General features: G+C 35.8%; 1 protein-coding gene across 1 annotated transcript in view; it reads left to right on the forward strand.

The window, feature by feature from the left end:
• Positions 1-15596, forward strand: part of NCAM2 (neural cell adhesion molecule 2) — a 272795-nt gene that overhangs the window by 249268 nt on the left and 7931 nt on the right. Inside the window, exons 16-17 of the mRNA XM_059493913.1 lie at positions 7642-7846; positions 12294-12413. Of these exons, the coding sequence (XP_059349896.1) occupies positions 7642-7846; positions 12294-12413 (325 nt within the window). The remainder of the gene's footprint in view (positions 1-7641; positions 7847-12293; positions 12414-15596) is intronic.

The following is a 15596-nucleotide window of genomic DNA, read 5'->3' on the forward strand; positions in this document are numbered from 1 at the left end:
TCTGGATTTAAAGTAGTTAATTTTAATTTGTGACACATTGCTTATTTTTATCTTATTCATAATTCACTACCATTTTGCTCCACTGAGTTTTTCGTGCATGCAGCACTTGTTGTCATCTCTGCTTTTTCCCTGAAGAACGTGTGCATGGTGTAACTGTGATGTCCCTCAGCACCTTTCCAAACACAATGTCAAGAAATATATGTAACTTCGTGTGGCTTTCATCTGTTGTTCAAAGTTCATTTTAGTTCATGCAATTTCTGTCTTCATTTTTTGTAATAAAGAAAACTGACTTAAAGCATTACTATCTGTATTTTCTTTATTGCTGATAAATGCTCTTTTTATCTTGTACTATCTATGTGATGTATTTTGTATCTGCAGAGATAATTTTTAGCATTGTATCTGCATTTTAACTATAGGGTTTTGTCCAATAGTGAATATTTTTAAAAACCCAAACTAACAAAATACAAAAAAAAATCCAAAAAAACAAAACCAAACAAACCAACAAACAAAAAAAATCCCACCCCACCACAAACATCAAAGTCACTAAAATTAGAATTCCTGAATTTTCAGTTTTGCTCAGATTAGGTGGCTGCCATGCTACTCACTAGTGAAGCAAGTATGTGCATTGTCTGTATGAATGTGCAGCCTGAGCTTGATCCATTCTGATTTAATCTGCCTGATTAAGTTGTATCCCCAAAGGAAGTTTTAATACTGGGAAAAGCTGCCCTACCAAGCAGGACTCTGCTGGAAGTTGCAGCTGTAGCATTCAAACATTTTAAAGTAAAAACATGCACCATATAATGGCAGCATTTATAATATTAAACTGCTCTTTTTGTAGCTAATGCTACAAAATAATTATATATTTAACATAATATTCCAAGCTTAAAACTGTTGTTCTACTTGAATTTACATAGGTCTTATAGAGAATGCTGTCAAACTTGAAATATTTTCTCAATTAAAAAAAAAAATCCTGAGATAGTTTGACTCTTTTTCAGATCTCCTGGCTGCAATACTCTACTTAGGGTTGTCATCCACTATAAAGATGCAAAAATTTCCCATGTCTCTGTGGTATATGCACAGCATGGTTTTGAATTCTCCTAAATGAAGCAATTAAAATAATTTATCCTTTTATGTAATAGCAGTACTGAAACCACACATAAGTACATGTTCTCAATACTCACATCAATCTTAATTAATCTGCAGAGGTTCTTAGGAACTCCTCCAAGAGACAGTTAATCTGCTGTCAGTTTGAGTGGAGGAAACTGGGACACAGAAACTTATTTTTCCCAAATCTACTGAAAACCAAAACCTGGGAGCAGTGCTGATTCCATGAACCCACAGTGCAGCCTTTCCCTCTCAAGGCACAGGAGGACTGGGATCTCTCTGCCTGCATTTTTCTGGGGCTTCCCATGGAAGGAGGCAATGCTAAAAAATACCCTTTACTATGATGACTGAGTAAATACAAGGAAAAAGCTGCTGTTGCTGTAACTGGATAACTTTTAAGGCATATTAGAAATGCTCCTGAAGTCTGCTTAGGGATAGTTTGATCACGCAAAGGATCTCTTTTTTTAAAACTTTACTTTAAAAAATAGCAAATGACAACACCAGAAAACATTTTCACAACACAGAATCCTTTTTGTAGTAAAGAAAGAGTTTTTTGGTATCCTTTCCCTTGTTATCCCTCAATGACCACAGACAAACTACTGTTGCCAGAAATACTCAAGCTGCTATTTACATTACATTTCTTACACTTGGCTATTGCATTTATGTCTATTAAGACACCTTCCTATGAAAAATGTTAAGGGCCATTAGAGGAGATGTGAATTCAAGTCCTACTTACTCAGTATCCTGAGAGACTCATAATAGAAGAGATTTTCCTGTAAAATTTAAAGGCAAAAATCCATTTCAGAAAATTTTTGGCAGGAGGACCTCAGCCATAATGAAGAAAAACTCCACTTAGATAAGCATCAGAAAAGTGCAACCTTTTAGAGACAGTTATTTCAGTAGCTCACATGTCTGTAACTGATAGTCCCGGTGGCACCACAGGCTCCCCTGACTCACTGCAGCTCAGACCTCATCTGAGATGGGGACACAATGAAGAGCTGTCACTGATGAGCAGAAGAAAGGTAGAGGAAGCCAGCAGTACTGTCCCCTTATTTTCCAAAGTTGTGTGTCAAGTGTATCTGTCAGAGCACATTACTCAGTCCGGCAGCTCAGAGCACACATCCATGTTTGTCCTCTGCCCTTCAGCAGAATCTGTCCTAGCACAGAGTTGTAGGAAAAACCACTGAGGAAGAAAAAGCATTACAATTAATGTAGATTCTAGCCTTGTTAGCATCTTTTTGCATTAAGGAATGGGATAGAAAAGAATGCACCTTGCTGTCACATTCTCTTCTGCATCAAACAGTCCCCCAGTAAATGTTGTGCAGAATCCTAATGATTTGTTGCAAGCTGATGTTGCAAATGTAATGATTTGTTTATTTCATTTGAAGGAAGACATTATACTTCTGGGCATTTACCTGGCTCAAAAGAAAAGTTTTATTGATATAAATTGCTAAAAACAGGCCATGCAGCTCTGGATGTGGCAAGGTATTGGAGCTTCTTTGTATAGCAGGGAGGGATCACTGGTTCTTTACTTCTTTTGGACATGGACTGCCATGTTACTGTTTTACTGTTAAGTGGTAGAAAATTTTGTAGAGCTGTTTAATTTTTTGGTACTGCATTATGATTTTTTTGGTGCTCATCAATGGATAAAAAATTTTGAGGACTACATTTTCTATCTTTTTAGAGGTTCGGAGTAAGTGTACGCATTTTGTAAGACTTTCAGTCTAGGAAAAGTTCCAGATCGGATATAAAATCAAAAACAATATTCAGAGGCAGTGAAGAAATAGCTGGGCATGTTTTTAAGGGTCAATATAAAAGTGTAGTTCAACTTGATCAACAAGAATGTTTTTTTCCTGCCATGACCTAGTGCAGTATTTCAATTTCACCCTCTAGTTAGATCATAATTTTCGAATTTTAGATTGGGAGCAGTTTACTTTATCTTCTGATTGCTTTGAAAGAAAGGAAAATCATGTATCATAACTCTGCACCATGCATTTGAAGCAGCCACATGTTGTTCTATAAGTTAGAAAAGTATTTTACAGCATTGCTTTTTTTTTCCCCTAAGAACTCAAATTACTGTAAAAGGAAGGTTTGGATAATCATCTATCTTTCATCTTAACTTCCCATGCCTTCTAAGGAAGAGGAAGGGGAACAATGTGCAAGAAATTGCTAATGTGCTTTTTTCTCCTCAAAAAACTTAATATCACTGAAGGCGTGAAAAGGATGTCTGGCTGTCACCTTATCCTACCCCCCAGATTACACAGAGTGCTTGTTGTAAAGCTTTCAATTACAGTTTTATTGTAGCTGTAAATAAATATATGCAATGTGATTCTGTAAGAGCACAGAGAAATTGTCACCTCAAATGACAGAGGTTCATTTAACACCACTTTGATTATATTGATGTTGCATGTTTTGTTCCTGTGCAGAAACAAAAACTTTATTTTGCCATATGTAAAGCAAACCTGTACACTGGCACAGGCTGCCCAGGGAAGCTCTGGATGCCCAAACCCTGGAAGTGTTCAAGGCCAGGTTGGATGGGGCTCTGGGTAAACTGGTCTAGAGGGAGGTGCCCATGGCAGGGGAGTTGTAATGAGATGAGCTTTAATGTCCTTTCCAACCCAAACCATTCTCTGATTCTGTACACACATACAGATGGAGATTCTCCCTTTTGACTTGCTTCCCTCGGAGCATCTGGTGCAGAACATTTACAGGAACTTAGTATGAACTTACTGAAAATGTATCCCTTCACTTAGTTCTTTTCACTGGAAAATTTCATTTTATTTGCCAAAGCTCTTTATTCCTCATTCTCATCAAGTAATGATTCCTGAAAAAATGTTCAATTGTCTCATAAGAAATAATACCATAACTTATTCAATAAGAAGAACTTGAATATTGCCAAAACTTTTGATGACATTTGTAGAAACTTGCTTTTGTTTATTTTAGTTTATGTTTTGCATTTCTGAAAGTTTTTTAATCTTATTTCCATTCATTGATGATCATTTCTTTGAAGAAGTGGGTGAAAAAAGTGTCTTTAAATTGTCAGTTTCCTTCATCATCATGTCAAGGTATTACATTACTTATGCCACATTGTTTATGAAAACAACATATCCTTTTCAATTTAGCATATTTTTAAGAAATTACAATAAAACTCAGTCAGAACTATGGAACTTATACTTCCCTGTTTTTTTTTCTTTTTAACAAGAAGTGTTTTAAAAGGCCCTCTCTAGTTAGATAACTAAGACAGGTATACAATAAACATTTTCAAAAAGTTCCTAAGAACTGATTCTTTCACATTAACATTGAATTTTTATGGTTTGAAGTGGTTTTTTTCAACTAGGAAAATAAAAAAGTATATAATGCACAAATACTTTGTTATTTTAGAGCACACAGTAGAACTATTATTTTGAGTTTGTTTGGTACATACTGGGAAACTGTAAAAACATGAAATATTTAAAATAGCTTCTGTAATACAACTACAATAACAACATAATAGTTTAATTTAATTTAAGGCAACACTTTCTTTGATAACAGCATTGCTTGTCAAAGTTGGTGGGAATACTTTTTGTAGTATGACATTAGTATTTCATCCTGTCACAGAATTAGAACTTCTGTCGATGTCATAACATATAAAGAAAAAATTCACATTGTTTTGAAATTACATATATATTAGGATATGATTTTTGAAACCAGTGAGGAGAGGCCTTAATCTGCTTTAAAAGTTATTTGGATTAGTTTTACAGCTGATTTTGGTGGAAGCAGGTAGGCAAGTACAAAATCAAAGCAACTCAAGAAAGAAAGGAATCAAGCCACAGATAAACTTCTAAAATTTAGGTTTGTATGTTTTCGTTAAGATTAAAGTTAAACCATAACACAGGTAGATTTAAAGAACAAGGCTGTCCAGTTTCTATCTGTTTTCAGAAGTACATCAGATCCTCAGACAGGTGAGAAGGCTCATCACAGCCATGCTCCTCACATCACCTCTGGATTTGTCCACGTTACTCTCACCTTTTGGGGCACAGAAAACAAAGGAGAGAAATATTGGAAAAGTGTTGACAATTTTAATAAATCAGATTTATGAAACAGAAACCTGCAGGAAAAAAATGGTTTCAAGTGGGAAAAACATGACTTAGGACTGGTAGAGCAGTAGCAAGGGTGGGGAATGCTGAATGTAAAGTAAATCATCAGCCATGAAGAGATGGAGAAATACGCAGCACCCCTACAAGAAAATCTAAAAATAAAAAAAAACAGTGTTCCACTATGACAACTATGGCAAAACTAAGGAGCAATATTGTGACTGTAAACATTCCCTTCACTCTCCTGTGAAGATACCTTGTAGTCATTTCTGCCACTGGATCATTTAGAATGATAACCTTGACATTTCACAATGTTCCAAGGACACTGAAAGTGCTGTTCACAGCAGTGGAAAAAATATCTCTTCATAGTAAAAACTTTTTAACACTTTATTAAGAAAAAAACACCATAAAACTAAACAAGTAAAATGCCCCTGAATTTCTTTCAACATTTGGATTAAATCATGCTAATTTTTCTCCTTCGCATTCTAGTTGATGGTTGAGAAGGTACAGAGATTCACCCTATGAGGTCTCTAAAGGTGACTATAGAATTTACTGGTATTAAAACAATTGAAATATATGATCTTTTTAATAAATTGGAATTAAATATCTACTTGTATCTTTCTGACAATTCATACTGGCAAAAAAATTACTGAAGGTTACAAAGGAATTCACCAAATATGTGGGTGGATATAGGAATAAAATAAGTTTTGAAAGATGTATCAGAAAGTATAATATTTAAATAGGAATGCTGTTGTTTAAAAAATAAAAAATAATTTAAAACATCAAGTTTTGGCATTGCTGATGGGGCAATGCATAAATGATAAATCATTTCATTGATGCACCATTATTTTTATAATTTGTGTAGTGGTTTTAAAGTCTTTCTGAGCAAAGGAAAATAACTTTGAAATAATATGCCTGTTTTTCTGCTTATCCATCCATGGAAATATATACATTGAATTCTAGCCTGTTGTATAATAACATTGTGAAGATCATTTCTATAATAAAACAACCCATACAACAGACAGTGAAGTGAATTGCTTAAGAAGTAAAATCCACCCCATCTTTTGAAAAAAAGTTTTTATTTTTCCAGTTTAGAGTTCTAAACAAAGACTAGACAAAGAATATATATTCATTGATTTAAGAAAACTTTGAAATTACATTTGAAGTGGTAAAGATTTTATTATTAAAATTGTTTAAGCGGAAATATGAAAATCTGTGCTTAATCTGAAAACAATCTATAGTGTATAGGAGAGTAGGAAGAGAAAGAGGAGGATGATGATATTAGTAACCCAGTGAAAATATTTATATTATATTACATTATGAAATTGTTTGGTGTCTGTTACAACAGTTCAAGTAATCTCTGGTCAGAATAATCTTGCTCTTATTTTGGCAGCAGGCAGAGCAGCCGATGGAATGTCCCAGTGAGTGGTGCTGGCTCGGGCATCACTCCAGGACATGGGAGGGAAGCAATGCTGGTGTGCATCACCCAGGGGCAAACTCACCCAGCTCCACTCCCCTGGGGTTTAATGGACACAGTCTTACACCAGGAAATTGTAACTGGCCAATAGCTAAGCTCGTTTGGCATCTTCTTGAATCAGCTGGGTGCATGAGGTTTTTTTCCCCTAGACAATGATCAGATACAAATCCTCTCCTCTATAAGCCCCATCTGAGTTCATAGACTCCTGAGAATCACACTATTCAAAAGGGTTTGTAGCATTGCTGTCATGGGAATATCAACCGAGGCAAAACATTAAAATATTTTTCCTGAGATCTGTAATGAAGTGAAATTAGCTAAACATCACCTCTCAAAATTCAAACACGTAAAGCAAGATCAGGTGTGGAATGTGTTTATTTTGAAGTGTATGATTGCATTTTCAAGGTACAAGACTAAACAAGATGAGGTCCTGACCCTATAATCATTTGACAATATGCATATTTTTCCCCATATTAAATTATTTAAGACTAATAGCGTGCAACTCTTTGCAGATTAAATAACTTATTTTTCACTCTAATTCAGAATATTACAAGCATAAATAATGGTTTGCCAGTCTCTTAAACTTTTCAGTAATTCTGCTTAGCATCACTGTTAATAAGTTGTATTTGAAATGCAGAAAAGATAACTTACATCAATGTTCATGTTGAACATTGAAAATATTTTCCTTGGGCTGCTTATTCATACTCCTACTCATGGAATGTTAAGATGTGATATTATTTGATATTAGTTAGTGCCATTTATTTTTTTTTTAACTTACTGGAATTTTGGCATTTGGAAAATATTATGCTAAAGAAATGAGGTTTTTTTGTGATTTTAATCAGGTACTATATATAATCATCAGAACCATTTATTTCCAATAATTTCTGAATGGCTCATTCCTTAACATTCTTTAATTTCCTGACCAACAGCTTAGAAAATTACATTTTAGGACTAGTGTTATTAATATATCTTAATTTTCTTTCCTTGAAGACACTCTTTTTAATGGTCTTGGACTTGGTGCTGTCATTGGCCTGGGAGTGGCAGCCCTTTTGTTAATCCTGGTTGTGACTGATGTTAGCTGCTTCTTTGTACGGCAATGCGGATTGCTCATGTGCATCACCAGGAGAATCTGTGGGAAGAAGAGTGGTTCAAGTGGGAAAAGTAAAGAACTGGAAGAAGGAAAAGCCGCTTACTTGTGAGTATTAATCACATGGGTTGGAAACATCCTTAAAAGAAAAAGTTGGCTGTCCAACTTACATTAGCTTTATGGCCATTTTGTGGTGTCGCAAAGGGAATTAATAAAATGCTTCTACTACTTGGAAAAGTGCTGCTCTGAAGTGTGTAGAGTTGTTTATTGCCTTTAAAAGAAAAGTTGAGACACAAAAAAGAAATATGCTGTAGCTCAGTTTAGGATGACCTCTTTGTCCAGCTCGACACAAAGGAAATCAATTGTAATTCAGTACTAGTTGGAGACACAGATTTGGTTCATGAGGAGCAGGTAATGGATCATTGTAACTCCATTTCTGCAAATCCATCTTTGAGCTGCTAACACCCAGAAACTCGGCCTATGGCTGTGACAGTGCCAGTAAATCCACGAGTGAAGGACATGGTATTATAGAAAATCCGTGAGGGAGTTTTTCTTCTTAGATATAGCACTTGATGGAAAGCCTTGATTCTTGTCTGTGGACTTTAGGAATGAAAGATCTTGTCAGTTTTTTTTCTTTTAATAGGACTTCTGAGCTGGATGTAGGTGAAATGGTGATGGGAGATTGTTCTTTATAGCAACAGTCAATGATTGCTAAACGTGAATGGGAAATAATTGATATTGATTCTCACAAATACTCTTTTGTAGTGGCTACTCCATCACACAAATGTGAATGAACTGATCATTGGTGAAAATATGGTGAAAGTATGGTCTCTTAAATTATTAGAGTGGATAGTGAGATTTCTGGCAAAACAGTTCAAGTACTGATTACATAAAATAATCACACTTTAGAGTTGTGACATTTACTGAGTTTTCAATAAGTAAACTAGAAAGAAGATTACATATGGTCCTTCCTTTTAAACATTTCCTTTTCTTACTAGGAAAAACCCATAATTTTCTCATCCTGTTCATCTGGTAGGCAACTTACACATGCACTGTAATATTTGAGAATGCTGTCTGTGTGTGGTTTAAATAACATTTGCTGGTCCAACTGCTATGTTACTCTCCCAATAATCAGGCTTTATTGTTCATTATCCTTCAGCTTCCTAGGTCCCATCCCTTTTCAGATGGATGTAGAGCACACTAGATCTTGCAGCCCTCATTATTCATAGCTGAGCAGGTGTCTCCATTGTCAGTAGTGGAGGTGTAAGTGCCTTTCTGGGATTTAATTCTGGCTATTTGGTTTCAGGCTGTGTCTTTCTTAGGTCACTTGGCTACACATCTTGGTTGGGTTCCTCTTGAAAGAGTTGCCATTTCAGAAACAACTCCACAGGACAAAACCAGTTGTGAGAGGGCAGAAAAGTATTTATAATGCTTCATAATAGAATAAATTACCTAAACCAGCTATTTCCTAATTCTCCACATCTGACAGTAAGAGGAAGACTAGCAGTGTTTTTTCCATCCTGTGAAGCCAGCCTGTCCAGATCGATAGAATCAAGATGTGAAGCTTCTGGCCCTGACCCAGCTGTCCTTTCCTATTGAGCACAGCACTTCAGTTTATGCTGAAGTTTCCCATTCAAGGAGTGGCCAACTATAAATTGGTGTACAGACTCTCCTAAATGGGAAGACCTTAGGGAGATAAAGTTGGAAATGTCACTTGACAGCAGTTTATACCTTGCTATCAACGTCTTATTATCAAATGCTATTCCAGGCTGTCCCAAAAAAGCACCGAGCTCGTCTCTTGATATTAATTCTTCTGTTGCACTTCTTCTGCAAGAACAACTATGTTGTTTAATCATATTTCTTTCCTTGTCAGAATGGTCTTCAGTCAGTCAGAGCTTAAAATATTTGGGACAGGTCTTATTTTAGCCTATTCTCTGCATTAATAAACTGTCAGACTAAACTCCCAGGAGAGACCTGAAGAGTCAACATTTAAATATATGTAATGGTAACTGATATTGCCTAAAATTCACTGACATTTCTCTGTTTTAAATATGCTAGTTTACATTCTGGATTTTTGGGTGGTTTATGATATGGTTCTTGGTTACATTTTGTAAGCTATATATATATATATAGTAAATAATAATATATATAATGAACAATGATGATATAATCCATGTAACACACAGAGACACTGATGACATAATGGATTTCCTACAAATCAATTTCCCTTCTTTAAAATTTGAAATGCTACAGTTTCTCCCTTCTGTAAATATACATGACTGCTGGTCACAAGTAGCATTTTTTTGGTCCTTTTGTCATGCAACACTGTTTTTAAGACTGTAGTTGTATCAACAAAGCAAGAAGAACTCACCAATCCATCCACCAGTCCAACTTAGATCCCTAATATTTCCCAGGTATGAAGTAGCCATGAAAGTTGATTTCATCATCTACCAAAATGAGCTTTGTATCCATTTGTGTATCTTAAGTGTCACTTGCAGAGATAAATTAGCACATGAAATTTTGGAGTTTTTTATCAGACAGAAATATTTTACATTTTTACCTATTAATTCTTATTCACACTATTTCTCTGTCTGGGCTACATTCTTATTAACCTACAAAGATATTCCTTAAGGATAACTTTCAGAGTATGGAAGAGTTTTCTTGATACTTCCTGTTGCAAAATCCTGTTTTATCCATTATCTTGAAGAAACAGTATGAAAATGTGAGACATTAATTAGAGAAGAATTTAGCCAGGTTTTTTGTGTGGCCTGTAGCCATCTAACAGCTCCCTACAACATCCCAGTCCAGAAAAAATCTGTTAAATATAAAAGTAATTATAACTCAGTTTCCCTCTGTTTCTGGACTGCAGCTGGTGCTGTTCCAGGATATAGGAATAAAATATTTTCATCAAAAGAAGGGTTTTACATACATACATACATACATACATACATACAAACATATACATATATACATACATACATATATATATATATATATATATACACACACACACATATATATAGGTATATATAGGTAATATATATAGATAACTATAGGTATATGTAGGTATATATAGGTATATGTATGCATAGGTACATATGTATATGTATGTACATATATATATATATATATATATATCTCAGGTATCATCTGATCTTTTTGAGAGCAAAACTGTCTAAAAGTTAATTATTACTTTAAATAAGTATTGTTAATTCATATGTAATGTTAATACTTTGTGGCAGTGAACAGATATTTCCAGATCTATTTCCAGATCACATCTGTATTTCTGAGAGCATCTCTGGAGAGAAGGACTTGGGGATTCTGGTTCATGAAAAGCTGGATATGAGCCAAAAATGTGTGCTCACATCCCAGAAATCCAAAGGTATCCGAGGCTACATGAAAAGCAGCATGACCAGAAATTCAGGAGAGGTGATTCTGCCCCTCTGCTCTGGTGAGAACTCACCTGGAGTGCTGCATCCAGCTCAGCAGTCCTTGGTAAAAGAAAGACATGGATTTGTTGGATCAAATCCAGAGAAGGGCACAAAGATGATCCGAGGGATGAGCACTCTCTGTGAGGCCAGGCTGAGATAAAGATTTTTCTGAGTCCCTTTGAAAGGGAATTTATGAAAAAAGATGGGGACAGACTTTTTACAAAGTCAAGGGACGATGGTTTTGAAGTGAAAGTGGGTAGATTTAGACTGGACATGAGGAAAATCTGTTTTACCATGAGGATGGTGAAACATTTGAACAGGTTGCCCAGAGACAACCTGTAGATATTCCATTGCTTGAAACACTCAAAATCAGAGTTGAATGAAGCCCTGAAGAACCTGATTTGCTAGCTGCAGGGGCATTGGACTAGATGACCTATAAATGTCCCTTCCAACCCAAACTATTCTATGATTCTTTGTTTACCAAGAAAATCATAATGACAGCACTCACTGCTCCATCTCCTTATAATTAATTGTGTCATTAGCACAATATTTGTACATTGACTTACTTGAGAGACTAGCAGTTCCTCAAATGGGGGAAATATGATGTAGAAACAGTTTTTTCTACCTGCAAAAGCAGAAAGGCTTCAATTTTTACCACACAAGGGCTCTTTGCATTAATGGCAGCTGGGGTTGTCACAATCCAGGAGATTAAAGCACACTTTTGTGGTGTGTATACTCACATAACAGCTCTTTAACACTGCCAGAAAAGTTCAAATATAACTAGGCATCAAATCCAATCGTTATTTTACTAGGTTAGGGAAGTTTACATCCATTCCCATGAAGAAGCTGTCACCTTATTATTAGTCATAAACAAAATGCTCTTTTGAGATGCTAATTCATCATGTTTACAGAGTTAGGGAAGTAACCATGGATACAGGATGCTTTGAAGACTTCAAGGAATTGGGAACACACTGTTAAATGTGTCTTGGTGGTGTTAGTCACTGATAATTTGTTCTGCCTTCTCTTTGCCAACTTTTGAGAGAAAGGATCTTAGTAATTCTTTATGTGCAATGTACGTAGTTAATGTGATGATAAGAGACTAAAACTCTTTTAATAATTTTTAGGAAAGATGGATCAAAAGAGCCAATAGTAGAAATGAGAACAGAGGATGAAAGAATCACCAGCCATGAAGATGGGAGTCCAGTAAATGAGCCAAATGAGACAACTCCCCTCACAGAACCAGAGTAAGTAGCCTGATATTCCCTGGAGTTTCACACGAGCTGATCTTGGCTGTGTGGACAGACTGGAAGTCCCACACTCTGAGGGGAGGTACACAGCATCACCAGAGGAGTCTGCTGTGGCAAGGCAGTGTGTGAGGGTAGGGTTTGTTTGATTGGTGTGGTTTTCACAATAACCAGCTTAAATCATGGTACTTTACCGACACTGGCTGAGCACAGCAGTACAAAGAATTTTTATTTTGCTGCACCTTGTCTTTACCACCTACCCAGCAATTTTTAACTGCCCTGTGGGAACAATCTCCTAGCTCTCAGGAGTGCCCTAATTTGAGTCTCACATGCATCTTCACACACATCCTGAAGATGGGGCACAAGGATACTGTGCTCCAGAAACCCAGCTCCTCACTGGAGTGGTCCCTTCCTGCTTTCATACATGTAACTGAGAGCTTAGTTTGGTATTTAAGTCCACACAGTGGAGTTAGATTAATTGTGCTGAAGGGCGGCCTCTGCTCCATTTCCTCACCTCCCCTTCCCATCCCTTCAACATTCTCAGTACAGAAACCAGTTTGCAGTTTGCAGCCATGCTCACAGGCCCTGGCCTTCTGAATAATACCACCAGCCTTGTGCCCAGGGATGAAATTCCTGAAGAAACCTTCAAGTTTTCTTCGTTTTGATCCCAACGCTTTCCATGTTTTGGGAAAATCTCTTATCTCATGACGTCTTCAAGGCATCAAGGTTATGAAGATGATTATGTAGTAAATACAGAAATTCACCTGTTGATAATTTGATGAAATCATAGTTCTTTAAAAGGAGAGGGTGTTCTTTCAAAACAGTCTTTTTATTTTCTGAAAATATGAAGAAATTTCGTTTTTTGCCATTATGTAAAACTGTAGGAGCCAGAACCTTTAATTAAAAAAAAAAAGGTTTGCTACCAGCTGCCATTGATATTTTTAGTAAATAGGGAGTTAAGTAGCAGCACATTAAGCCATATGAAGAAGCTGTGCACAGAGAGTTTGAACTTGTGTTAATGAAATAATTATGCAATCTGTCGAGTGACTGATATGTTGCTGATATGTTTGCTCTTCGTATTAGAATTTATAATAAGGGGCACAGTGGAAAACCCACAGTTATCTAAAGAGTCAGGGGAATGTAGTTGTAAACATTGTACAAGTCCAGCAAGCCTTGGATACGTTAGCGGTTAAAGAACCTGGTCCATATTTGTTCATGATTCAAGACTATTTTTAGCACTAGATCTTGCAAATCAGATGTATCTTGCAGGAAACATGATACCAGGAAAGATCCAGTTCACTTCCTTCTGCTTGTCACAATCATTAGATCAGCTGACAGGAGTGAAATATGAGAAAGTTAAAATCAAAAATATTTTGTTGTCTTAGGGGATGGGGAAAGACTGTCATGACAGTCCCCACTGTCATGACAGAAAAAAAACCAAAACAAAACAAAAAAAGAACCAACAAAACCCCTGAAAAACTAACTCCTAGGAACAACTGATAAGTATTTTATGGGCATTACGTCCTTGCAAAAATAGGACTGCTAAGAGATATTAGTACGACGAAAACTTCCTTCTTAGTAATATCTTCCCTCACAACCAATGGCAAAAGGTGTCAGCAGCCCAAAGCACAGCTGTACACAAGTCAGCTAAAGATTTGGGACAGTGTCACTTGTGAAACTAAAGATGAGAAGAGGGTGCAAGAGATGGTGAAGGGCCATTGATACCAGGGGAATATGGAAAGACCTTTGACTCAGCCACAGGTCATACCCAATGAAACAGAGGAGTAAAGTAAAGTACAAATGAGACACACAAAGGGAAGATGCAGAAGAGGAGAAATCAGCCTCTCAGTAGGAATAACACAAAAATACTTGGTCAACAACAGCCAGAAAAACACATGCTGGGCAGGGTGAGGATGACCAGAAGGGATCTTGGAGGGGAGAGCTTAGCTTGCAGGAAAGAAAATTTCAAGGACATTTCAGGCAGAGAGTGAAGCAAGGTGGGGTTCATTATGAGTAATTCTGGCTGTCTTAAAGATATACAAGATAAGCCTTGAGGTTAAATTAGATAAAATATTTTAACAATTATTGAATTATGTTGAATAGTAGCAAGTTACACATCAGAAATTCATATGCAATTTAAGAAGTTGTGGGAACTAATTAGTAAAGAGATTATTTCTTCTTACAACAATATTCTTTATTACTTTGCTCAGTATATTATTTGGCAAACTATGTTTTACCTTATCTCAGATGATCCTTGTCAAAGCCACGTTTGGAATCCACGTATGACAGATTATCCCAAAGCACTTTATATGGAAGTCAACAAGTTTTAATCATGCTGGCAGGAAATCAGTTTAAGCTGTGCATTACATATCACACTTTTGTAATATGAATAAAATACCTCATACAATGTGGTACAATAATTATATTCCTAGTCTGACATTAATATGTTTCTAATATTGGTTGAGTTTCTCTTAGTATTAATGCAGTTGGGTGAATTCCAGTATCAAAATGGCTAGGAGTCATTTTTCTATAAAATAAGTAAATATTGAAGCTAAAGTTTTGTAGGGGTATCAGCAGACTGTTGATGATAGGCCACATGCAGTGCTATTAATAATTGATAGAAGCCAACATCTGCTTAAAGTGAGAAATTTTTTTGTTGGTTTTTGTGGGATTTTTTAAAAACATCTTTTTTTTATAAAGTGAATAAACATTTGAAAGGATTAGTCTGCTCAGCTGAAAAATATAAAATTCTTTCTAATATGTCGCTGAAGAAAAATTTGGTGTAGAAAAATTGGTATAATTAGAATCCTTAAACTTGAATTAATTAATTGAATGAGGAAATATATTTAATCTATTAATAGAGATTAAATATGTATTTAAAGCAAATGGAAACCAAAATTCCAAAATAACAAAAATGTCATAGGGAAAAAGAACAATGTCTAATGATAACGTGCATTCATAATTCACACTCCATTAAGAAAACTCAAGCCCACAAGTTTTAAAATACAATAAGGTTTAAGAATGGTGCATGGAGTTTGTGATGAGCAAAGTTTTGATGCATAAAACTTTTTACTTGTGTACAGCTTTTGTTGTGTTATTGTTCTCTGCTTGCATGTAAAAGCAAATTTATCTCACTGTTTGCATGAGTATGGATTTCAATGATGTCCAATCTCTTTCAACTGG

This window comes from Ammospiza nelsoni, chromosome 2 (assembly GCF_027579445.1).
Source record: "Ammospiza nelsoni isolate bAmmNel1 chromosome 2, bAmmNel1.pri, whole genome shotgun sequence".
Taxonomy (NCBI): Eukaryota; Metazoa; Chordata; class Aves; order Passeriformes; family Passerellidae; genus Ammospiza; species Ammospiza nelsoni.